The following is a 27,386-nucleotide window of genomic DNA, read 5'->3' as shown; positions in this document are numbered from 1 at the left end:
CCTGTCACATCTTACTGCTCAATTTACCGATTGCTAGTCTCCTCAAGCATAGTGGTCCACCATTTGATAGTTGGAGTCAGTCGATAGGAAAAGGAAAATGAAAAATGGGTTCATAAGATCCAGGTCTCATACAAAGATCTTGCTCGCTAATGAACTTGAATGAGAAATTACACTACAGTCTACATAACTGATAAAGGACAGAGTAATGCATATTGTACACGAGTGTCGATATAATATAGAAAAGGATAAGCAAGGCGAATGAGAAAGGACCAGGAATTAAATACCAAAGAAAAGGACCATGAATCAAATTGCTCTTATGAATTGGCTTGTGGTGAATCCTTTGAAAGAAACTGTGGTGTGCAATATTGGACAGTTGCAGATATAGCTAACAAATTCTTAAAGATACATGGACAATACAGCTAGTCTGCTCATGTCCAATGGCTGATTAATAGGAAACTCAACAAAAACATGAACAGTTAAATTTAAAATGGTGGGTGGATCACTACTTGTACACATGTTGGAATTGTGATTACCGGAGATCAATGACGTCAAACTTAAGATTGGGGTTCATATATACGTCTGTACAATGCTCATAAATGGGCCCACCATCTGGAGGCTGCTCATGTGGATGGAAGCCACGCTGTTGGCATTGTCTTATGACTGACATGCCACCCGGGGTTGTCAGCCGGAAGATACCATGAGTTCTGCACGTGTTATGAAACTAGCAGTTAAAAGAGTCAAAATTACAGACAGACAACATATTCCTTTTATTAAACAACAGGTAAATCATTCTTGCCTTGAACCATCTCTCGGAGCCATGACAATTGCAATAGCTTCTGGTAACATAATCTGTAAAGTGTAAGAAGGAAAAGCAAGGAAACTTATAGTAATTACGAAACACAGTTAGGTAAATATTCGAATGCATTAAAATCAATGTCCTTGTTGGGGAACAGGAAGAGGTGTTCACCTGATACGAGTAATGAGTGTGAAGGTCAATTGATGACATAAAACAAGACTGTGTAGGATGTGTCTGGTCATTGATAAGAAAATAAAAATATTTGATCATTTAGGATGACGGTTATAAATTGAAAAATAAGAAAGTCAATGTCATGAAATAGTAGAAACATGAGTAGGATCAAACAACACTGCAGATGCACCAGAAATCGTAAAGGTCCTTAAGGCACGAGTGGGGAGCAACAAGAAACTTGAAGGAACATAAAGCCACCTTTTTTTCATAGGTAAAGTTAAACAAAGCCGTTTGCACACTCATTACTTTTAATATGGATTTATTTCTCTACCTTTATTTTGCAACTCTCCACTCCACTCTGTCTTAGTCCAACTATTTGGGTGTTAAAATGATTCAATGTTTGCATTAAGATTGGATTGGCTAAGGCTTTCATGACTGTCAACCTGATAGGCTGATATAACCCTACTTTATCCAGGTTTGGGGCTATAGTTGTAAGACAAGCTACCACTGGCAAAGGAGTCAAAATCCAATGCATGCCTGTGATTCTTGACTCCACAATATGAAAAACATGGATATGGTCACATCTCCAAAATTGGAATTTACAACAAAAAATTCCATTTCTTTTGAATTCAATCATTGTACAATTATAGGAGTTTGTGTAACTAAATCAAAAAGTTTGCTATTATTACCAAGAGACAGTCTATAAGAAAAGATTAAATTCATTATGCATTTTATATCTAATGTATGTCAAATAAGCAAGAAGAAATAGGAAAACCATACAAAGCATCACCTAAATAATTCATGGAGTACTGGAAACTTTATCCTTCTAAAAGAATCTATGTGTAACTGCAAAAGCATGTAAAGATGTGGATCCAATTAATTCATCTTACAATAGACAAAATCTCCCTTATAAGTTTCGTTTTCCCTCTATCTAAGCTTAGAACTCAGAAAAGCAAATAATAGAAATGGTTGACTTACTAGATTGTTACTTTTTCGGAAAATGTAGCATAATATGCAGCATAGTCCACTTAGAAAATAGAAACTCACTATTGTAATTGTCCGAACACTATTTGTTGATATTAGGTGTGAGGTAAATTGGATTTGATTGGCATATTGCAACCATCAGTGTTCAAGTTGTTTATTACCCAGAAATTAAGTGTTCAAGTTGTTTCTTAACAGGTGTTGATTGTGATAGATATTTTCAGGTTTACAATGGTTCAAGTCTATGGGTTTTGAAGACTGACCTACCTTTCCCGTTATTACCTCATCAAAATTGAAATCATATTTTTCAAAATCAAACATCAACAACCTTTCTACTTTGTCATTTTTGGAGCAAATTTTTTAAATGACAAGAACTCCAAGGCATCCAAGTGTCCAAAACTATCCATTTGGGTTTATAAGGCAGAGAATATTCAGTCATCTATTATTATGGGACTGCCTAAGAAGTACCAAAGGAAAGCTGAATTGGAAGAATACAACATTTTCGCAGTAGTTGAAAGTCCTATTATTGCAGTCACTCAGAGTAGCAATAAACACCAGAAGATTCACTTGGTACATGAATGAATAAATAAATAAAAGCTCCCAATACAAGTCATACTAAACCTGTAAAAAGTAGATAGTTTTTTAATTATTAACATAAAGAAGAGCCTTACTAATGAAGAAAGAGGAAGATAACCCCTGGCTATTGGAGAAGGGCGAGCTCTTAGTTAAATAACATTCCCTCCCTCCCTCACACAGACACACATGTATAGGTGAACAGGCAAATACATACAAATGCATACTCACTATTAATACTTGGCTACTTGCATATACACATATTACCAAAATATACAAAATAAAAAACACATGCATAAATGAATTCATGTGTAAATATACAAACACTGACAAATTTATATATCTTATTTCTCTTAGCGTAGTAGTTTCCCTAAATTCCCCTCCCATGAACCACTCTTGTAGTCATTCCAGTTCCCCTCCATGTTCATATTACTTAGCAATAAAATGCACACTTTTTTTTATTTTTATTTCAATAAATGAAAGTTTGACCAATATTATAAAGATTAAATTGAGGAAAAAAACAATAAAGGGCAGGAAATATAACTACAAATATCTCTTTTTAGAATAGAAAGAATGAATAAAAAAATGTATAATCTTCATTTAAAACATGGAAAATCAACATATTCCTAAAAAAAATGGAAGAAAGAAAAGAAATTTCAAAAAATAAAGGGGCTGAGCCTCTATTTTTGTCCAATCAATATGTGTTGTTTGGACAAAATGTTGAGTTCTTCCTTGCTTATTAGTTCAGGTTTTGAAACCTTCATGGGTTCAAGACAGTATACATCTTGATCGAACCCTAACAAATGAGAAAATAATAAAAAGAAACTAGTATTTTAACTCAAACCGAATAATTTAGTTTAACAATGTCTATTTTATTATTATGATCTCATAAAGTTAAGAATATAAAAATATCCAAAAGTATCACATCATGTATCTTGGCAACTAAGTGAAGCCACCCTCCATGAGCACCTTAGCGCCTAGGCATCACACTACATGTTAAGCTACCTTGGTATTACGTGATTGTCATTGTTAGGTAGTATATCATAGAGGTAGTCTCTATTTTATATGAAAGCGCAGTGTTCCTGTATCATTTTGTGTAACAATAGCAGACATACCTTCGCTGGGTTATTTGGTTTTTTTTTTCAGCATGTTTGTGTTTTATCGGATGGTCGCAAGAAATTGTTGCAACTATGTGAACTCATGAAAACCAAATCACCCAAGCATGCACTCACTAGATGATTTGGTTTATCCTTTGACTTATAGCATGTATTGGTTTTTTAGAGGCCACAAGAAAGTGTCATGATTATATGAACTCATTGCTCCACATGTTAGGTTACTTTTCATATTTTTGATACTCATAGTAAGGTAGTTGTCCTAGTGGATCCTAGAGGTAGTCTCCATTTTATCATATGAAATATGATAATAGCATATATTATCATATCTGAGATCATATTTCAGTTGATATAATAGCATCAAACAGTGGAGAAATCAAGCCTGGATTGGTTATGAAATATGAATTTAGATTCTCTTTACAGTACAGATGGCCTATGTCAAACTAAATGGCGATAATTATGTGCCATGGCCAAGAAATGACTAGAGTAATGTTGATGAAATGCCTTGATGATGATTTATTTTCCAAGTTACTAGTACATCATAACAGTATTGAGTATTCTATCAATCCTCAAGAAAATGTCACTGCAAGACCATAATGACTGATTAGATTTATTATCAGATGAAAAAGAAGCTACAAGACATTATCGTTTTAAACAATTAAAGTATGATCTTGGATTCAATTGCACTGAATTTTATTTCCTTTCTAACCTAACAATAATAAGGTCAAGGATTTTAATAGCCATAAGATACTCACATGAATCCAACCCAAAGGAAACAGGGACTGCTTGTCCTGAACATCAAATATCTCTTCTTCATTTGTGGTCTGACACTGAACAGAAAGCATGTTTTAACAGAGCATAATTCAATTTAAGCATGGAGTGGTCTAAAGAAACATATAATAACAAAATATTACCGAATCTGATGTTGACTCCTGCTTTGGGATTATGAGAGCAGTCACATAGAATTTTCTGTTTTTCTGCAAGAGATATTGATGTCAAACAGGGCTCCATCTGAGCAAATTCAACAATGCAAAATAAATAAATAAATATAGAACTTACAAGTGAACCTGCAAGAACACCACACGTTTCTAAGTTCTTTTTGGTATTTGACTTGGCTAATCTCATGAAGTTTTCCATCATTGCAGTTGACTGCCAGGAGAAACAGAAGTTAATAGCATATACAACCATCTGTTACCTCTATCATCAGGATACTCAACTGTAACATATTGAAGCAACATCAGAAAAACTAATCACCAAAAGAGCTTATGCCTAGAAATAAATTATGCAGGAAAAATATTCAACAGAAGTTTGAAGTAGGAAAACTCTTCAATAAAGAGGGGGTGGATCACTAAGAATCTCACAATGTGCAATTGAAGGGGAGCTTTGGGGCAAGCTAGATCATCTTTCAATGAGTTCTCCACCCCATGTCCTGACTCAGTAACTTGAGGAGACGTGACAGGGATCAAATCTTGTACTTGTGCAAGAATAGGTGGAGGAGAAGGTTGCCTGACAACATCTGTATTAACTGGAACTTCCACTTTATCCAAAGAAATCATCGAACAAGGTTCCTCATTGTGAAGCAACTGATTATCACCACTCAGTGAAAGGACTGATTCAAGAGTGGAACTTTCAAGTGATGAATCATCACTGTTCTTTTGTTCCATAGGTCCACCTTCCACTGGATGCTGCAGGCTGTTTCCCAATTAAAACATCAGGAATAACATGGATCCATAACAAAAACTCCAAGATGTTAATGATACACCATAAGAAATAGAATGGAAAGACAACTAATATAAAATAAATTCCGCAGTAGTACAATACAACAAATATAATAAGCTTAGAATATGTATGTCTAATGTTAATTCTTATTGATTAGCACTTTGAATGAGTCAAACTGAGATGTAGGAAGATAGAATATTAAGTACTTATAGATATTACTAAGTCTAACCTTGGGATTTCAATTGGAGTCAAGTCTAAATTGCTTGGATATTGAACCTACAAACGCATGTTGAAAGTTAGCAACATGGTACCTTGAACATTGAATTAAAGAAACAAACTAATTAAAACTAATACCCCTCGAACGCTACTAGGTGGCTGCCACTGGCCACGAAGCCCATTTGGACCTAGAAAAGAATGCCTTGATAGTGTCTCCTCCTTCGGACGTGGAAAACTTAAAGACCTACAAGAATCAGCCAAGTAAACTAGGGATTAAAAAAAGATAGTGAAAAAGAAAACCCTAAAGACAACCCATTCCTCCATTGTAATGCAAAGCAAAAAAGTTACTTGTGAAAAATTAACTTCAACAATTTTTGTAATCAAGTTTTTTTTATCTAAGAAACAGGCTCATAAAGTGTTGCATGGACATAGACACAAAATCAGAATCCAATGTGTCTGGGAGTCTGGCTTGGCAAGACAGAAAAACAAGGACTCAAGATATGTCTACAAACAAGTATAAACTATTAAAATTCTGCATATTTTGTTGAATTTTAACATTACAAACTAATAGAAAAAGTTTTTAAAGAATTATTTTTGTTACTTAATAACATTTTGTAGGAAAAATGGCTTTCAATGTGCACATAAACTGTTCATGTGTGTTAAAATGAGCAATAGATGAAGAAAAATGTCCAATAGAAATGTCCCTCAAGAGTCAATGGAGCATCGGAGCCTAACGCATGTCTGACATAGATGCATCATCCATTTAGGAGATCCATGCAACACTGCTCAGTCACTTTAAAGTTCATGATAAAACTCTAATATTTTTTTATTCAGCTTAAAGAAAGTAAGTTATTATGCTAGTAGATACACACACACACACATACAGAATCACACTTGATCTTAAAGAACCTACTCCACTTCATGGTACGAGTCTACTTTGCTCTATTTTTTTCCCTTCCTGCATCTTTTTTTAAACTAAACTTGATTCCAGCATATAAGCAGTTTCCTGTTGTTTAGTCAATAAGACGACTTTACCAATGACTAAATGCAATAGTATCACCATTGAATCCCTTATGTTTGTTAATACATATTATATGAGGTCATGTTGATAATTGACATAAAAGAAGTCGATGTTTGAGACTTACTGCAGATTAACTTTTAGTTTTTGGGTACAGGGCGCCATCATTATAATTAATGCTTAATAATGTTTTAGTATCTCTGGTGTTTTTCCTCCAAATTTTGATTGGTAGACATTTTCTTCCAACTTAAAACATGTTTTCCAGAAATTCCCTCGGCATATATTATATGAGCATTCTGATATGGATGACCATATCAAACAAGGATACAGGTTCTCACCAACCCATGTCAAGTAGAACCAAGCAAATGTAACCCAATTTTTTTTTCTTTTCTTTTCTTTTTTGTCATAGGATATAGATGAAATAGGTTACACAACTTTTTCTTTTTTGCTTTTTCCCCCATATTTTTAAAACTAATTCCTGACTTTAATCGTATCTCCCAACTATATGGGGTCAGCTACCATGTTTCGCCATTCTGTTCTATTAGTGCCATATCCATTGTTAAATTATTAGCACTTGAATCATTTCCTACTACTTTGACCAATGTCCTTTTTTGGAATATCAGCACTTAAATTATTAGTGGTTAAACCAATTCTTAACTTTACTTTTCCTTATAGCCCCGTTCTTTTCTATCCAGTCATTTACCTGGGTAAGTGAACTTACCCAGGTAGCACTTCCCATGTTCTTTCGGTTCCCAGGTAAGTTCGCAATGACCTTTTACCCATAAAAACTCAATATTAGAACAGACAAATTTGTTCCATTATGTTTTGTCAAATTTCCCACTAGGTGGGGAGGTTACCCACTTACCCGGATGTTTTGAGAGATGGATATCACTTACCCGGATTAGTACCTAGGGAAAAGCACTTTACTGTGGGGCCCACAACTTACCGAAAAGTGAACACGTAAAGTTGGTCAACGGGAACCACTTTCCCCCAGGATTTTTCCCAAAAAACAAGCATGCCCTATTTGATATTGTGATAATCTCAAGTAAAAACTAGAAGGTAGAGAAAATTAGTAGCTAAAGTCCATCTTTGTCCAATGAATCTACCTCCCTCTATTTGATTGTAATACCTCCTAATTAATTCCAATGAAATACTGTTATTGATAAAAAAAGAAGTCCATCTTTGTCCACATTCAATATGAAAATGACAAAAAAGTGGGGAAAAATAAGTCAGGAAAGCACTAAATAATGCTCATATGCATAAACACCTGATCACTTGTAATTTATTCATAAAGTATGAAGTAATAAGAATAGGATTATGTTTTCCCTGCAAAAAGGGGAAAAACTCTTATTTGAGGTGATATTGTAAAGGGCCTTGGGAGAGGGGGAGATACCCATTAGTAATCTGACCAGTATCCTCTTTCCTTGTACCTTCTAATTCGACTTCTGGCTTTGGTTGGAACTTGGATTTGAGAAGAGATATTAGGGACTCTGAAATGGAGAGTACCTTGTCTCTGTTATCCATCCTTGAGGGGGTTTTCTGGAACCAGCAAAGGTAGATAGTAGAATTTGGACCCTCTCTCCTTCGAGTTCCTTTACTGTTCTTCCTTTTTTAAAGCCCTAGCACAATCAAGTGTTCCTTTTGGTTTGTCTTTCCCTATCAAAGAGGTGTGGTGTGAACCCATTCCTGCAAAGGTTGGGAGTTTCTGTTGGGAAACCTTTCTAGAAAGAAAAAACATAGGTGATTTGCTTCAAAAAAAGAAGCCCAATAGATGTTTATCTCCTCACTGGTGTGTTCTCTGTAAAGCTGATGGTGAGTCTAGTGTTCACTTACTAATCGCCTATCAATTTGCAAAATATATTTGAGACTGGTGTGTTTCTTTATTTGGGTGCAGATGGAATCCTCCAATGAATGTGCAAAGCTTGTTTACTTTCCTTCCCTCCGACTGGCCAACAAAAAGGGCAAGGATTATGTGGAGATGTGTTAGGGCAGCCATATGTTAGACTATTTGGGAGGAAAGAAACTCAAGGATTTCTCAGAAAAGGAAAGAAGCAGGGAAGCAATTACACAGGTGATTCACGTAAGGGTAATTCAATGGCTGAAAACTCTGGATATATTTGCAGATTTCTCAGTGGATGATTTGCTAAGAAAGTGGAAGGAAATTGCAAATTCAGCTTCAATTAGGATGGTCTCCCATTGGAACCCTCCACCTCTTGGTTTTATCAAACTGAACTTTGATGGCAGCAGTATGGGCAATCCAGGTCCCACTAGAATTGGGGGAGTACTAAGGGATGAAAAAGGATTTATAATAGCTTTGAACTCTGGCTTAATAAAAGTTCATTTATTTATCAAAAAAAAAAAAAAAGCTTTGTACTCTGGCCCTATTGGAGTGGGAGACTCCCTGAGGGCAGAAATACTAGCAGCTCTGGAAGGGGTACAAAGGGCTAAAGATCTGAATGTCAATAAACTGATCATAGAAGGAGACTGAGACTGTAGACTCTGGACATATTTGCAGATTTCTCAGTGGATGATTTGCTAAGAAAGTGGAAGGAAATTGCAAATTCAGCTTCAATTAGGATGGTCTCCCATCGAAACCCTCCACCTCTTGGTTTTATCAAACTGAACTTTGATGGCAGCAGTATGGGCAATCCAGGTCCCTCCAGAATTGGGGGAGTACTAAGGGATGAAAAAGGATTTATAATAGCTTTGAACTCTGGCTTAATAAAAGTTCATTTATTTATCAAAAAAAAAAAAAGCTTTGTACTCTGGCCCTATTGGAGTGGGAGACTCCCTGAGGGCAGAAATACTAGCAGCTCTGGAAGGGGTACAAAGGGCTAAAGATCTGAATGTCAATAAACTGATCATAGAAGGAGACTGAGACTGTAGTGAATTGGTTAAATGAAGACACCTCTAGGCTTTCGAACTACAGCAATGAGAAGAGGAAATTTAAATGGCTTACCAGGGACATGGAAGTTCGGTGCAAATGGGTAAAGAGAAGTGCAAATTCATTTGTAGATGGCTTAGCGAGGCAAGGGGTGAATAGGATTTCTGTGTTTTGGGCTCAGTTATAACTGTATTTTTGTTTTTGGGTGTATGTTTGACTGTCTTGGTGAGTTAAGAAACCTTAGCTCCTCTCCTTTGTAATAATATTCTATTTTAATGAATCTTTAGTTATTGATCAAAAACCAAAATCTGTGTCTGTCTAGCATGGGTGATTTGAGTTGTTCGACTGTCATTTATTAATAAACTATGAATTAATAAAGAATAAAATTATGTTTCCCCACTAAAGGAGGAAACTATGATTTGAGTTGGTATTATAAGGGCAGCCTTTATATAGTTGTTAAGGCACATGGGTGATTCTAAATGACAACCTGGGCAATAGAATTTCACAAAACAAAAACTGAATCCTAGGTTGGTTCCATAGTTTTATATACCAATTAGAATACACATGAATTGAAAAAAAAAAAAAAACAGTGAAGCTCTTTAATAATAACATTAAGTTATCTCTCAAAACATGGCAAGTCATCATATTGAAAAGACCAGCATTTTACATCTATCAGTCTCAACTCTCAATATTTCAAACACAACATAACAAAATACATATTTAATAGAGTAATCTCATGTCAAATTAGCATCCAAAGAAGGCTATAATTTTATACCTTTTTTGAGAAAGTAAGGTGTTGTATTAATATCAAAATACTGTGAGCCGTGTACATCCATCTGAGTATAGAGCTATATATCCATTTGAGGATAGAACTATACAGCTTGTTAGCAAAATATTAACAAGAAGTTGTCCTTGTCAAAAAATCTGTTGTAATCTAGCCCCCTGAATTCCTTATGAGTTGACACCCAAGAGCAAAACATTCCTTTGAGATTGTTCCAACCATATTTACAAACAGGCATTCCTTTCTCTCCATATGCACCAGAAAACAGCTAAGGGAATCAGTCCCCATAGGACTTTACCTCTCTTGCTCAGACCTCTCAAATGCCAACTTTCAAGTGAGGAGAAAATAGAAAAAGGAAAGCAACCCACTCAACCAAAATATTCAAGGACCACACTCCACACCATATTTCAAACAGATACTGCAAGAAGAAATGGTTTGCATTTGCTGTTTCCAACTCAGTAGAACAGAAAGAGCAACCTGCCTGATCCAGTACCATCCCCCTTCTTAGTAGTTTGTCACAAGTTAAGCATTTCTCCGAGGCAGCTGGCCAAAACTTTAACCTTTGAAAGAGAAGGATTATGCTAAATACTGATAGCAGGAAAATCATTTGAAAGTTCCCCAATCAGAGATCTGTAAATGAGCTTTACCAAAAACTGACCACTATTCTCACCAAATCACCATCTAGAGTCTTAGGCGCCCTGTTTGAGGAGAGTGAAACTGAATTAATTGGAGCAATTCCAACAGTTGATCCAACTCCCAGTATTTCAGGTTTCTTCTTAAGGTCAGAAGCCAATTAACAACTCCATTTGAGATAGAGTAACAGTCCCTAACCAATGTGCAGCCAGATATAAAGCCAAGCAAGTCTCCATCAATGGTTGCAGCCCACACCACTTATCCATCCAGAATTTAGATCTACTACCATCTCCAATTTTCACCTTCTTGATACCTTTCCAAACCGAGGTGCCATAAGATTGTATATTTTTTCCGCTTCCCAGTCCATGTCCATAGAACCAAATTTAGCTTTGATTACTTTTCTCCACAAGCTACCTGATTCGGTGATTCCACACTAAATCGCCAGCATCATTTTCCAAGAAGTGCGAGATGAACTTTAATTTCCGATTTCCAAACCTCCTTCTGTACTAATCTGCAAACCAAATCCCAGTATACCAACTACCAAGTGAAACTTAAAGTCCTCTTTCCACACCCCCCCCCCCTCCCAAAGGAAATCTCTCATCTTCTTCTCCAATGGATGGGCAGTGCATGAAGGAATAGGGAAAAAATAGAGGTATAAGTAGGCAGGGCTGCTAGGGTACTTTTAATAAGAACTAGTTTTCCCCCTTTGGAAAGATACCTCGTTTTCCATGAGGCTAGTTTTCTCTCAAATATGTCAAGCAATGGATCCCAAATGATACTCGATCTGCAATTAGAACCAATCAGCAGACCCAAGTATTTCGTAGGGAGTGTCCCCACACTACAACCCAAGGAATCAGCCAAAGCATCAATATTAGCAACCTGCCCAACAGAAAATAGCTCACTTTTATAAATATTAACCTTCAAACCTGAAAACACTTTGAATCAAATGAGAACTGATTTCAGAACCTTAATATTCTCAAGAGATACATGACATAAAAAACACGTATCATCTGTGAACTGCAGTAAAGGTATCTCCCCAACGTCTTCCCCCACACGAAAACCTTTTAAAACACCAATTTCCATAGCTCTAGCAGTCATCATCTTACTCAACGCCTCAACCACACAAATGAACATAACGGGGGATAGCAGATCACCTTGACAGAGGCCTTTAGAGCTTTTGAACCTCCAACAAGGGGACCCATTAATGAGAATAAAGGAGGGGGTAGACATACAAACCGTCATCCAATTTCCATAGCTCTACCGTAATCATCTTACTCATCACTTGAACCACACAAATGAACAAAACGAGGGGTAGTGGATCACCTTGATGGAAGCCTTCAGAGCTTTTGAACCTCCAACAAGGGGATCCATTAATGAGAATGAAGGAGGGGGTGGACATACAAACCATCATCCAATTCTTCCATCTACTCCCAAAATTCAATCTTTTAACGATGTAGCTAAGAAATTCCCAGTTGACAATATCAAAAGCCTTTTCCATATCTACTTTGCATAGAACCTCCTCACCACCACTTCTTAACTGAGAGTCAATTAATTCATTAGTCATCAATATCCCATCCAGAACTTGCCTTCCATTAACAAAAGCCCCTTGGCTTTGGTAGATAACCTTACCCATCAGATCTCATTCTTCTTTATAGGACCTTTGATATGATTGTCAATGTGTTCTATTTAATGTAAAACAAAAAGAATGACCTTTTATCATTTGATTCTTTATTTTTCTCTTCTTAAAACCCTTGGATCTTTTACATTTCAATAGTATATACTAAAACAAAGAATAAGTAATATATAATATATGACACGACGTACCAAATACTAATAACATGCAGCCATAGTAATAATATTATAATAAAGCACCGTCTTGTGATTTTTATCACCTAGGCAGGTGCCTAGTCACCTAGACAGGCATCTTTTTGATATAAATGAAAGAGCTCAGACTAGGTTCCCCAAGGGCACCTTGTTGCCTATGAGATGCCTTGAGAACTATTTCTGTGTGTATCTGTGGTATATTTTTGTAGGGCAATGATTAACCTGAATTCTCTTAGCTAGTAAAATGGAACACTTACAATTTGCGGAATTGATCATCCACTGGCCTTCCATGTGAAAATTGATGAGTCCTTGAAGCCTGATATGTGAAATCTTGTCCAACCAGTCCTTGTGTCTGACAAATGAACAAAGAACATTGTAAAGAAATTCAAAATAGAATAGGATAATCATGACCATAACTACAAAGTGCAATCATGAACTATCTTTGGTGTTAAATATTGGGTCTCTTGTGGTCAAAATTCTTAAAAGAGCTAAAAATTTAAAACAAAATAAAAAGCTCCGAATGGAACAACGAAGCTCTACTTATACCTTTCTGGTTCCATAATTTGTTGGAATTTTCTTCCTAACAGGAGGCCATTCAACTGAAGAATCAGAAATATCATTGTGGTCAAACCTATCCACTTGATTCATATGATTTCTGTTCAATTCTTCAATCTTCTGTTGAACCACTGGCTTCAATGCCTCCAGTTCACTCAAAGCATTCATTAATTTCTGCATGAAGAATTATCTGAAATAAAAAACCAATCGGACAAGCAAGAATTTTTTTCTAATATAGAAGCAATAAAGATGGAAGGATTACCTTCTTAAAATAAAGCCTTTCATTTTGTAGAGACACCTTAAAATCTTTATGGCGTGGTATAGTTTCAGTGATCAAACTGGAGCAAATAAAAAGATGTTAGGATGACTAGATTGGATTGGTAGAATGTTAAATGACCCAACTATTAGGTCTGTTCATCCCATCTCAAATTTTAGAAGATTGTAAGCTTAACAGGTCTATCAGAAATCATAAATCTAGTGAAAAGAGAAAAAAATATATATATGATGTCTATTTCTTTTTTCTAACCTTGAAAATCTTAGAAGCATAACATACAGATCTATAATATTCTTCTCTTCTCGAAAGATGTCAGCCTGCATATATCAAGCATGGATATTAGCAACTGAAAGGCCACAGCAGAACAAGGAAATTGAAACAAGTTAGAAGATTGGCCCTTAATCATATTAGTAAAATAAAGGAACATAAAAGCATAGTGATAGCAATTTAAGGTTGAGATTTACAAGCCATTTGGAATGAAAATAGTTTCATATTCAGCACGGTAAGTCACTCACACTTCCCTCATAATGTGCCTATAGATATTGTCAAGAGATGTGGTTATTGTTCTTCAGCCATTCCACTACAATTTAGGTTTGCATATACTATTTTTTTCTGACTTTTTTTCCAAAGTGGTATCTCACGGTGTTCAGATGTTCACCTTGCCATGCTCCTTGAACCACAGGGTCTAGGAACCCTTGTGCCTTGGTTGAGCTTCTAACTTTTAAGATATTGGATCAACAATTTCAAGCAGCAGACAACCCTGCATGTGTCTTATCTTCAAAAGATAGTCTTTCTATTTCCTTCTATTATAAAATAAAAAATTTATTTTTTATCAGCTATAAAATAAAAATGCTCCAATTCCCTTATTGATGAATGAAAGCAGTAAACCTATACAAACATTCATCATCCATCTTTCAACCAAGTCCCAATACATACCCTAGGATCATCTATTGTACCTAAAGACATTGTGAGAAGTCCAACTGAAGCAAAAGAAAATGTAGATGGTCAGTCTTCGACAATGGTAGGAAAATCTTAAAGGCATAAAATCAGTGCGGTGTATCGTAGATCTTATTCCAGGTTCCCACCGGGTGGGAAATGGAGATGGGAAGCAAGAAATTGGTCTCGGAAAGGGGGGGTTGATGCGAGGACCAGATCTAATGTATCTAACAGTGTCAGTAAGGTGGCGGTGGCTGGTGCTTGGCCGGATTTTTGCACTTCGGAGGTGAGAAAGTGGGAAAATAGGTGATGGTGATCACAGAAAGTCAAGCAGTAGAAGCGAGGAGGGACTTCCTGTGGAAGTGTTTGGTGGGGAAATTCAAATGGGAGTGGAAGCTAGAGAGGTGGAATCATGGGCGACTAGAACGTGGAGGGGGGTGTGGGGAGTTGGGGTGAAGAAGATGGCAGATGACTTATTCTTGTTCATCTGTCCTTCGAGAGCTGAAGCTGAATGGATCTTGCGCCAGGGGCCGTGGCAAATGGACAGAAATCCTCTTCTTCTGGGTTGGTGGGGTGCAAGTGCGGGGTGCTTCTACCCGGAAGTTGAAGCTAAGACGGACTGTTCAGACTCCATTTGGATTAGGGTCTTTGTTCTCCCACTTCTCCTCTGGTGCCCAAGTGTGATTAAAGCCATTGGAGATGTGTGTGGGGGCTTCATTGAAACTGATGATTCCCCTTCTGAAGTCACTACTTGCGAATGGGTTAGAATGAAGGTCTGTAGAGGTGAAGATATTCCGAATAGGGTGGAGGTGGCGGCTGGTGAGTCCCTGTTCTCAATTCAAATCTGGCCTGAGATCTTACCAACGGTGAGTAGATGGAAAGGGGGAGAAAGGGGGGTTGAAATTTCTCAGTTGCAGGGGAAAGTGAACTCGGATACTTCAAAATCCCTAATGTTGGAAGGCGTGGACAAGTCTCCCTAGAAGCAGACTCCCTGTATGAAAACCCAAGCTAATCCTGGCTCGCCTACGCGTTTTTCGGCAACCGGAGATGGAGAAGAAGAGGAACGAGCATGCTTTATTCTGAAGCGCCCGATGACCTGTTTGTTGGATCGTGTGATCCCATACCTGTGAAAAGGTGATTGTAGGTCACAGATGACCTGCTCTCTGCTCATTAGTCTGATTTCATGTGTGTTAGGATCTATCTTATTGATTAATGTTGTGGTGGAACTTATTGGAAAACCAGTAGGTTGGGACTGTTCTTCATGCAGATCTAAAAATCAGTCTCGTCATATTTCTTCTTTGGAAATTGGTGCTGTTTTTTGTGCTCAGATTAAGTCCAGAACTGAATTGTTGTGTGTGGAGCTTATGTCGATATAAGGAGGGATCCTAAGTTGAGAGTTTAAATAAAAAAAACTTTGTGTTTACCATGTCGTCTGAGAATTCTGCTACTTCAGAGATTTCAGGGAGCCACAATGGAGTGAGTGGGGGAATGGATATGAATTTCCCCATGGCTGTTATTCCCTTTGATGGTCTGAACTACCTTGAGTGGTCTAGGGGAATAAAACTCTACATCACTGCTAGGGGGAAAATAGGATACATCAATGGGAGAGTGAAGGAACCGAAGAACGAAAGTGCTGAATATGATAGGTGGAACCAAGAGAATAATATATGGTGATGCCATGGCTCTTGGTTTCCATGCTGCCACAGGAAAGGAAGACTTTTATGTGGGCTGAAACTACTTGTGAGATATGGGAACAAGCAAAGTCCACCTATTCAGAGCAGAGACACTATGCCAAGATATACCAAGTGCAAGATGAATTCTCTACTTGCAAGCAGAGGGAGAGGAGTCTCTCGATGTACTATTCTGATTTGGCATCGATATGGAAAGAACTTGATCACTACCAGAATGTGAATTGGAAGTGTGATGAAGATGCAAAGGCGTATAAGTCACTTGTATCTCAGCAACGGGTCTTTGCCTTCCTCCTAGGGTTGAGTCCTTCATATGAGTCCATCAGGGTGCAGATCTTGGGTAGTAAAGACTTGCCATCAGTTCAAAAGTTGTATGCCTTAGTGCAGTCAGAAGAGAGTAGAAGAAGTGTGATGAATTGTGTAGAGGGGGAGTCAGTTGCCCTAACTGTCCAGGGAAATTCAGATACAAATGTCGGAGGTGCTTTTAAGAAAGCTGACTCTCATAAGAGAACAGATGATAAGAGTAAACTTTGGTGCACTCACTGCTAGAAGACAAGACACACCAGAGATACATGTTGGGATCTCCATGGAAAACCTAAATGGACATAGGATTTGGGTAAGAAGTCAACACCTGATCAGGGCAAGAAACCAAGTTAGCAGAATCAGAAAAAGTATAACTCAACTAATATGGAATCTCCAGAGACTAATCCATTGGTAACTCGGGAGAGGCATCCCAGTTCTGACCCCAAGGAAGAAATTATCAACTCCTTTCGTGACCATTTGGAATTGTATGGTAGGACTCTCCGCCAGATGGATTCTGATCCTACTCCCTTTACCTCTTTCGCATCTACATCAGGTAACGCTACCACTGCCTTCCATGTGTCATCTCATACCACTGATTCTCCTTGGGTTATTGACTCTGTAGCCTCAAACCACATGACCGGTAAGTCAAATTTATTTCAGACATATAACCTTCTCTCTAGGAGAGATAAGGTGAGACTAGTTGATGGTTCTTTCTCTACCATAACTGGCCAAGGTACCATACCTCTCCCACTCGGCCTTACCCTTTCTAATGTATTACATGTTCCGAAATTACCTATAAATTTGTTGTCCATTAGTAGTATAACTCACTCCTTGAACTGTTCAGTCACTTACTTTCCATCTTCATGTGTGTTTCAGGATTTGGCCTCGGGGAAGACGATTGGTAGAGAAAGCATGGTGGATGGTCTCTACATGTTGGAGAATAAAGTTGGTCTTGTGGCTATAGAATCCATGAGTTTGTCCAGTGAGAGTCAAGCTTATTTATGGCACAGTCGTTTTGGTCATCTTTCTTTTGAGTCATTAAAAGTTATGTTCCCAAAGTTGTTTGAGTCATTGTCAGTGAGTCAGTTACAGTGTCAGACATGTCAATTGAGTAAACATTGTAGAAGTTCTTTTCCTTTGAGAAATAAAAGATCTAAATTTCCATTTCATATTGTTTATTCTGATGTTTGGGGCCCAGTTACTCTACCTACTAAGGCTGGATATAAGTACTTCATTACCTTGATTGATGATTACTCTAGATACACTTGGGTTTACCCTACGCGATCTAGAGATGAAGTGCCAAAAATTGTGAAAGACTTTCAACGCATGATGTTCACTCAGTTCCAAACTGAAATCCATATCTTCCAGTCGAACAATGCGAAGGAATACTTCCATAATGATCTCACGAAGTTTTTTGCTTTGAGTAGGTCACTTCAACGAAGCTCTTGTGCTAGGACACCCCAACAAAACGGTATTGCTGAACGAAAGAACCATCACTTCTCGAAGTAGCTCGTGGCTTATTAATTCATATGACTGTGCCAAAACGTTTTTGGATGGATGCAGTTTTGTGTGCTACATACATCAACCGTATGCCATCTCGGTTACTAGAGTATAAGGCCCCACATCAGCTTCTATTTCCTACAACTCCGCTGTCCACCATTCCGATGCGTGTTTTTGGGTGTCGTTGCTTTGTCCATAACTTGTCCCCTACTCGAGGTAAGCTTGATCCTCGGGCTATTCCTAGTGTTTTCCTTAGTTACCCTTTATCTCAAAAGGAGTATCGTTGCTATGATCCTACCTCTCGCAAGTACTATGTCTCCATTGATGTATCCTTCTTTGAGAATCAACCTTTCTTTTCGATTTCTCCTCAGGGGGAGAGTAGGGTTGAGGAGAAACAGGCAGCTCAAACTCAACTACCTCCTTTACCCGATCCTCCTCCATTCCGTGTCTTTCATCGTTGCCATAAAAGTCAGTAGAGTTCAAGAGCCGTGGAACCTGACACTATGCAACCAACATCATCGGATTCGCCAGAGGCAGATCCTTCTCATCAGCTAGGTACACTTGCTCCTATTGATATGCCTGTTCCTCTTAATGTTAACTCCCCTGTCATTAATGATCTTGATGTTCCTATTGCTAAGAGAAAGGGTGTTAGATTTTGTACCACTAATCATCATATCTCTAATTTTGTGTCCTATGATCACATTTCACCTTCATTCCGTGCATTCCTCTCTTCTGTGGGCAGTGTCCCCGTTCCTAAGAATGTGGCAGAAGTTTTATCTAAACCTGAATGGACAGATGCAATACAGGAAGAAATTGATGCATTACACAAAAATCGCACTTGGGAGTTGGTGGATCTTCCTGAAGGGAAGGAACCAGTGGATTGCAAGTGGTAGGCTGATGAAACTGTTGAAAGGTACAAGGCTAGACCGGTAGCAAGAGGTTTTACACAGGTATATGGAGTGGATTATGCAGAGACTTTTGCTCCAGTAGCCAAGATGAACTCTATTAGGATTCTTCTTTCATTGGCAGCAAATCTTGATCGAGAACTTCACCAATTGGACATCAAAAATGCTTTCTTGAATGGTGACTTGGAAGAGAAAGTGTACATGACCCAAAGGCAGTGAACAAAAAGTGTGCAGGTTAAAAAATCTTTATATGGGTTGAAACAATCACCTCGGGCTTGGTTTAGTAAGTTCCACTTAGCAGTTCAACAAATGGGGTTCAAACAATGCCAGTCAAATCACACTCTATTTGTGAAAAAAGGTGAAGGGAAAATTGCAACTCTAATTGTGTATGTGGATGGCAATAGTGATCACAGGAGATTGGGAGGCTGAAATACGAAGACTAAAAAAATTCTTAGCCACTCAATTTGAGGTGAAAGATCTAGGGCTCTTACGTTATTTCCTTGGAATTGAAGTTGCCTGCTCTCACAAGGACATCTTTATTTCCCAACGGAAATATGTACTAGATCTACTAGAAGATACAGGCAAGTTGGGGGTAAAACCAATTGACTCACCAATTGAATCTAATCATCAGCTGGGAGACAGTCAAGGAGAGTTTTTAAAAGATGTGAAGTTCCAGAGACTCGTAGGGAGACTCTTGTATTTTTTTATGACCAGGCCTGATATTGCTTATGCAGTGGGTGTCCTTAGTCAGTTCATGCACAATCCTAGGACAACTCACTTTGAAGCTGTAGAGAGGATCCTTAGATACCTCAAGAAGTTTCCCAGAGCTGGTTTGTTGTTCCAGAAACATGGACACTTAAAGGTGGAAGTATATATTGATGCTGATTGGGCAGGAATAGTTGATGACCAAAAGTCTACCAGTGGGTATTGTGCCTTTGTAGGAGGAAACCTGGTCACATGGAGAAGTAAAAAACAAAGTGTGGTGGCTAGATCTAGTGCTGAAGCAGAATATAGAGCGATGTCTCATGGGGTTGCTGAAATCATGTGGATAAGAAATTTGTTAGGTGAACTGGGTTTTGCAGTGAGCAACCCTATGTCACTCTACTATGACAATAAAGCGGCCATCAATATTCCTACTAATCCAGTCCTGCATGATAGGACGAAACACATTGAAGTGGACAAGCATTTTATTAGAGATAAACTTGTAAATGGAGAGAAGTGTGTACTCCATATGTCAACTCAGAAGAACAACTTGCAGATATCTTCATCATGTGCGGCACAATGATTTGTGTGACAAGTTGGGCATGATTGACATTTATGTTCCAACTTGAGGGGGAGTGTTTAAATAATTTAGTTATTTGTGTTAGGGTCTGTTTGGCTAGTTAAAGCCTTTTTTTTATTTTCTGTTATAGTACTTCACTTACAATAGGGGCACAAGAGTCTTTTCCCTTCTTATTTCTGCCGCCCTATATAATATAATAGAAGTTGGCACCGCCAGCACTATTCCATTGCTCCAAACCTTTTCTTCTTCCTTTCTTTCTTCTTCTCTTCTCTCTTCTTCCCTTCTCTTCTTTACTTCCTCATATTTCAATCAGATTTATTGCCAAGACACCTCAAACCAAGTTAAGATCCCAAGGACTAGATCCAACTGAACAGAGGAAGCATCCACAAAGCATAATGTATCATCTGCAAATTGGAGAATATTAACCTTTTCCCCCTCAAGGGATATTGCAAATCCTTCCCAACAACCAGAATCAGCTACCTTCTTGCAAAAAAGAGAGAATTTCCATAACACAAATAAAGAGCAAGGGGGAGAGGGGATCACCCTATCTAAAACCCCCTGAACTGTCAAAAAGCCCCACTGATTGACCATTTATCAACATTGAGAATTTAGGAGAGGTTATACACACTTTGATCCAATTCCTCCATTTCTGCCCAAAATTCAACTACTGCAACACAAAATCAACACATCTCCAATTGACATGGTCATAGGCCTTTTCAATGTCTAATTTACAAACCAAGCCAGTGAGCTCTCTTCTTCATGAATGAATTAGCAATAAGTACTGAGTCAAGCATCTACCTTCCTGAGACGAAAGCACTTTGATTGTTTGAAATTACACTACCTAAGACCCCTTTCATTCTCTCGGCTAGAACTTTAGCCAAGATTTTGTAAAAACTGTGGAAGCGATTGATTGGCCTGAAATCTTCGATATTTACAGCCCCTTCAATTTTTGGAATGAGAGTGATAAAGGTAGTATTTAGACTTCTTTGCAAAGAAGCATTTACATAAAACGCCTGGAAGACATTCATCAAATATTGTTTCACTATATCCTAGCATTTTACATAAAAGAGATTGGTGAGACCATCCGGCCCTAGGAATTTATCATCTTCCAACTTGTTAATGGCAGCCTTGATTTCCTCCTCCGTAAAGGGTCTCTCAAGGAAAGATTTCTGATCTTCACTCAACTGCTTGAAAGGAAGGTTCTTGGGGAAAGGTCTAAGAGTCCAATTTTCTTTATAAAAATTTTTATAGAAAGTAGTTGCCACCACCTTCATTTCTGCAGCTGATTCCCCAGTTCTTCCTTCCCACTCCAGCTTGCTGATTAAGGAAACTCTAGCTCTGGCATTTGCCATTTTATGAAAAAAAAAAGAGTGTTTTTGTCCCCCTCCTTCAACCAAGCCACCTTAGCTCTTTGCCTCCACTTGATTTCTTCCTTGACAGTCAATTTATCAAAATTAATTTTTGCCTGGGATCTCTTCAACCTCAAGTCTTCTGATAAGGAACCTACCTCTTCTGCTAAATCAATTTCCTCAATGATGCTCAATAAAGCTCTCTTTTCTGTTTCTAAACTCAAGTTGTTCTCAACTTCCAAATTTTTAATCTCTCTTTAATTGCACCTAGTTTTTTTGCCAAAATAAAGGAGCTAGTGCCCTCCACCTGAAGGTCTCTTCATACAGTCTTCAACAAGGGAATAAGCTTTTCATCTTCAAACCAGGCATTTTCAAGCTTGAATGGAGTTCTGATTTTTTCTCAATTGCCACAAACAAGCTGAATTGGGATATGATCTGAGACTGGCCTAGGGAGGGCAATCTGCCTAAAATCAGGAAAAACCTCCTCCCAGTTTGAAGAGACCAAAAACCTATCTAGTTAGTCTCACCAGAGTGGGATTGTCTTAATTATTGGTCCAGGTAAATCGACTGCCCTGAAGAGGAATGTCCATCAACTCAAATCTGTTAATAAAATCAGCAAACTGAAACATCGCTCTTGTTCTTCTACCTCAGGTATTCTTTTCTTCAACAGACAAGGTAACATCGAAATCACCTCTAATGACCCAGGGATAAGTCAAGGTGCCCCTCACCTCTACCAATTCCTCCCAAAAATCATCCCGAGGATTCAGATCTGTAGGACCAAAAACATTTGTTACTTGGCAGATATTCCCATCTGAGAATTTCAGCACTAAAGAAATTGAGAAATTTCCAATATGGTAAGAGGTTAAGCAGCAGAAAGAAGGATCCCAAAGACTCAACAAACCCCCTGCACTGCCCATTGCAGATTTTGATTTCCATCTAACCTGCCCCTCACCCCAAATACTCCTAACAATGGCAGCACCCAAGCATTCCAGTTTAGTTTCTTGAAGCAAAACAATCTTCGAATTAGATCTCTTCAGAGAATCACACACTACCAATCTTCTTCTACCCGAACCCAAATCTCTTACATTCCAAGATAATATTTTTAAAGCCATGAGAATACTGCAAAAAACAGATCAGAAGCAACCCTCAAAATCAGATTTTCTTGGCTCCCCTCGACATCCCCTCACTACTACTTGCCTTATCATTTAGGCCCCAAGTAAGTCTCATCATCTCTTTGCTCCTCTTCGAATTTGTTCCTCCTTTCTTTGCTGCAAGTTTCCCTCTCTCCATAAGGACTCTTTGTTCGACCCCCTCCAGAAACTTAATTGTTTCATCCTCCATCCCCTTCATCAAAACTCCTAAGAATTTTCCCAAACCCAAAAGTTTCAAAGAGACCCAAGAAGAGGAGGCGGAAATATTGGAGGACTTACCTCCCTAGATTGTCGAACTGGGTACCTTGCCTTTGCTATTTCTTGAATGAACTGGACCTCCAATTGGCTCTCGCAAATCCAATTTTCTCCCCCCTCCTTCCTGTGAGTTGGACTGATGAAGATCCTCTCCCGTCTTCGAACTGTTCATCAGTTCCCACCACAGCAATAGTAGTAGCTTCAATCAGGTTCTCTTCCACCCGCACCAAAGAAAGGTGTTGCACCTGCAACCTTGTAGCCTCCATGGCCGGTGACACTGTCGAACAAAAAGGACTAGGAGACTAAAGAGGTGTTGTCTGTGCGCAGGATCGATCTCCCGAATCTACCGGCAAAGTGACCTATCTACGAACATGCTCATTGCCAACAGTCCTAATTTTCTTTAAAGGCTGGCTGGACCAAGCTGGCCCCCTTTGGATTGGACTAAAGGGTTCATTTCTGCAAGGACCCTGGGTTCACTAGTTGCTTTTGACCCTTGTCCACTTCTAACCACCTGTGAAGAAAGCCTTTCCAGATTGGATTGGTTCAGTGTGGACTTTTGAGCCCCTAATAGATTCTCCTGGTCTGAGCGAAGCTTGAGATCTGGCATCTGTTAAGTCTCCCTGCAACTCTTCAGTGAGGTTTCCTCCATGGGTGCCACATGCATCTCCACCAAACATTGTTTTATCAATGTTTTTAACTCTTCGACTCCCAAACTTCCCAAGGTTTAAAATTTGAACGCCTCCCTTGGGATTGATCCTTAAGGGGGCATTCTGACCCTCCTAAACTTCCAAGATCGGATGGCTCGGATTATTGTTGGTTCTATCAACTTCCTCACTTCCGTCATACGCCTGAGAGGTCAACGGCGACCGGTAACAGGGCTGAGCAGTACTAAGCTGATTTTTGGGCAGGAGGTTCTCACCAACATCTTCTAGAACAAGAGTTTTTGAGAGCTTTGAATCCACCCTTCTCTCCTTTTGGGAATTTTCATTCTCCGGGTCTCCCCGCTTCCATCTACGAATAGACGGCAAAATCTCAGGCCAAATATAGACAAAGAACAAAACTTCCCCAGCGGCTATCTCCACCTTTTTTCTGGGATGGACTCTCCCCTTTGAACCTTCATTCTGATCCATACACATATAGATAGTTCCGAAGGAGAATCATCAGTCTATACAAAGCCTCCACACACATCTCCTATGGCTTTGGTCACACTTGGGCACCAAAGGAGCAAGGGAAGGCCAATCGATCAATATCAGACTCAAGCTCCGGATCAATGTTTTAAAAGCGCAACAAAAAAGGCGCAAAGGTCAATTTGCGCCTGAGGCGCAAGGCACAAGGCGAGGCGCACGCCTTTTTGATAAAAAAAAAATATTAAACATAATATTAATAAAAAAATATAAACTTAAATTTTAAAATAAATGTTTTAAAAAACCTATTATCTGAAATTAAAATACATAAGCATAAGATGTAAAGCATATTCAAATGAGAATTTAAAAATAAAATCAAACATATAAAACATTTTCAAGCATGTAAAACCTCTAATCTCTTTTTTCACTCAATTGCATTACTTCAAGTAGCTAATGTAATGTAAAACATATTACATTCCTCATCATATGTTGATGGGATATTTCATGGCAGAATGGTTCCGGTTATCTCCTCTTCTCTGATTATCTCCATCTATCTCCTCTTCTCTCCAGTTATCTAGTTCTCCCCAAACTTCATAATTCACCTTACAAAAAACCCAAGCCAGTTCTCCCCAAACCTATATATATATATATATGGGTTGTGTCGCATGTTGGGCCATGCCAACATGCAGGCCACAAGCGTCACGGTATGCATAGTCGTGTCGTGTTGTGCCGACCCATGGACCTGAAACCCCAGGCTCGACAGGCCCGTACGATTGTGTTGGGCCGTGCCAGGCCAGCCCAAATCAGCATGGCTTGATTTACACCTCTAGTTGTATAGGGTTTTTCTTAATGAAATTCATACTTCACCTCTTCTCAAAAGTTGTAAAGTCTTAAATGGTATGGTAGGGTAAGGAGTTTGTTATCTGATTTTCTAAGTCAACTGATGCAGGGTGTGTTTTTTCTCAGTTGTAGTAGCGTTATTGAGGTTCTGGAGTGTCAGGATGTGGTGGGTGCAGGGTTTTTTTTTTTAATTTCCTCTCTCAGGTGACTTCCGGTCACCATCCTTGTATTTTCTCTCTCTTTTATTATAATATATTTCATTTTATTACAAAAAAGGTGATTTCACCAACCTAAAGTAAAAATAAATAAATAAGTTCCTTAATACCAAACAAACCAAGCCACATCAAGCATCACCACTACATAGACCAAAAATGTTGCCCTAAATCTTCTCTCCGCACATCTCCAAATTCAGTATGCACAAGAGACCAATATAACAACAGAGCATATATCACTCACAAACTTCAGATGGAATGATACTTTTTACTTTTTACCATCAAAGATACACCTGTTTCTTTCTTTCAAAATGCACCCAACAAACTTCAGATGGAATGATACTCCAAGGAACGTTGACCTTTTTCCTGATCATTAATTTACCATCAATTTTGTTAATGTGGAAAAACGAAATATATACAGTGCAAACCCAACCCATCATCATATTCTTTACATTTTCTCTCCTGCCTAACCCTTTAATAAATTCATCTCTACATTACATCATTCACCAGCCATACCTGTGGCTCCCCAAGATAACTGCATACCACACTTCTGTGTTTCAATGGAACATATTAGTTTTGTTTCAGCAAACCATGTATTGTCCTTGAGTCACCTTTCACAATAATGTCCTTGTATTCCAGTTACCACCCCATCTTTAAGCCTTGAATACTGCCAATAGCTCCTCCTCTATTGAGTTCTTTTATCCAACTGGACCTGAAAAAATAGTTTTCACTTATCCTTCATGGTTCCCAAGAATTTTTGGCTTTTTTCCCTCTTCTAAATATCCAATCCTTAACCATGTAGAAAATATTACATCCATATGCACAGGAACTGGTCCTTGCATGCTAAACAGCAGAAAAAAGACCAAGTGGATACCTTGACCTTAAGGGGTCTTTGCATAGTAAAAGATATCTGTTCGTGCATCCAAGAAGGTGGAGTGCAACCCCCTATCTCCTACTCTTTCTGCTTAAGCCATCTCAACATCCTCATCACCACCATGCTTATTCTAAGGTATCTTCTTTCTTGATCTCTGGTCTTTCAAATGCATTATTATACTTTCCTTTGAATTTAATTGGTAAGCAAGGTCGAACAAACATAACCATGTCATCCACCTTTCCTTGTATTTATAAAAAGCAATATCTTCAGTCTCTAACTGTTTCCCTTCTACTCCTATCTCCAAATTCTGCTTTCTCATATTATGCATGTAATCCAAGAATTGCGGTTCTTTTAGGCACAAAGTTGTCCAAATTAGCAGCAGTGGTGCCATGGGATAGTTATCATGGTAAAATGACCACTGTTATAACCCTGAATTAAGATTAACATTCATTAAATATCTGCCAAGCCTCAACCACAAAGAAAAAGGTATCTGGTGCCTGTGTTGATTTTGAATGTGATAAAGCCAAGGTGTAGCCAATCACTGCAAGTGATGCTTAACACATAAAAACCCTTGCATCTAATTAGGAATCCTACCTACAGTTCACTGGTACACATCACAAAGCATCCAGCTGAGGCTTCCGTAAGTAGTTCACCGATTAATTGGATCATGAGTGATTAACTGATAGACATCTTACCTACAATTCACTGGTACACCTTCCTATATTACTATTGAGGTAGGGTTTTCAGCCATACACAGACTCAATTTCCTGAACAAGGAACACAGCCACAGAATTTGACGGCACAGCTGTGCCAAACATAAATGAGCTCTTTGAATGTCATTTTAGATTCGCCTCCCTCATATAACAAACAATCTCAATAATTATATATGTAAACAGATCCATATTCATAGCTTAGGTAAAATTAAAATCAAAATGAAAAGAGCAGAAAACAAAATCGAATCGAAGTACCAAGAATAAAACACCACAACTGAAGTAAGCAACATCGCGACGTTCAAATTATGGAGAAAAAGAAAGGCGATCGAGAAAGACCAGACCTGTCTGAGGAGATTATCAGCGATCCGATAGTAATAACGAAGAGAAATTCGATTATCGACATCAAGCGTCTGCGTACTGGCAGCGATGCTGAATCCTCCCGACGAGGATCTCATCTTTCTTTGCACTTGTCTGTCTTTCCTTCTTTCTCAGAAACAATCGGTCACCATAACTCTTAGCTTGAATACTGCATAAACCCTAACCTAATTTACAGAATCCAAACCTCTAGGGAGTTTCGTTAATGGCAGGAGTACGCGGAACATGCAGCGGGAGACATGGAGATGTCATTTCAGTCAATTAGGCGTGGCGCAGTGACCAATTGCATCACGGGTCGGGAATGTCAAGTTCGGATTTCACCTGGCCGAACGGATTGTCTGC

General features: G+C 38.5%; 1 protein-coding gene across 1 annotated transcript; it reads right to left on the bottom strand.

Annotated features, from left to right (window-relative positions):
* Positions 1–276: 276 nt before the first annotated feature.
* Positions 277–27,386, bottom strand: AMSH1 (associated molecule with the SH3 domain of STAM 1). The gene is made up of 14 exons (XM_010266018.3): positions 27,011–27,386; positions 13,790–13,854; positions 13,526–13,601; positions 13,255–13,437; positions 12,966–13,060; positions 5,707–5,812; positions 5,582–5,628; positions 4,995–5,325; positions 4,693–4,782; positions 4,548–4,610; positions 4,389–4,463; positions 968–1,030; positions 797–849; positions 277–704 (listed from the first exon to the last, which is right to left on the bottom strand). The coding sequence occupies exons 1-14, from the start codon at positions 27,122–27,124 to the stop codon at positions 530–532; spliced, it is 1,536 nt and encodes a 511-aa protein (XP_010264320.1). The 5' UTR covers positions 27,125–27,386; the 3' UTR covers positions 277–529.

This window comes from Nelumbo nucifera, chromosome 3 (assembly GCF_055504915.1).
Source record: "Nelumbo nucifera cultivar China Antique chromosome 3, China Antique-T2T, whole genome shotgun sequence".
NCBI classification, from domain to species: domain Eukaryota; kingdom Viridiplantae; phylum Streptophyta; class Magnoliopsida; order Proteales; family Nelumbonaceae; genus Nelumbo; species Nelumbo nucifera.
This window is presented reverse-complemented; position numbering and strand designations above follow the sequence as displayed.

Excerpts from the sequence above, each read along its gene's own strand:
- AMSH1 (XM_010266018.3), bottom strand. The coding sequence starts at position 27,124 with ATGAGATCCTCGTCGGGAGGATTCAGCATCGCTGCCAGTACGCAGACG. Across the intron at positions 5,629-5,706 it reads CACCTAGTAGCGTTCGAGGG|GTTCAATATCCAAGCAATTT; the intron begins GTATTAGTTTTA and ends ATGCGTTTGTAG. Across the intron at positions 850-967 it reads ACACTCATTACTCGTATCAG|ATTATGTTACCAGAAGCTAT; the intron begins GTGAACACCTCT and ends TACACTTTACAG.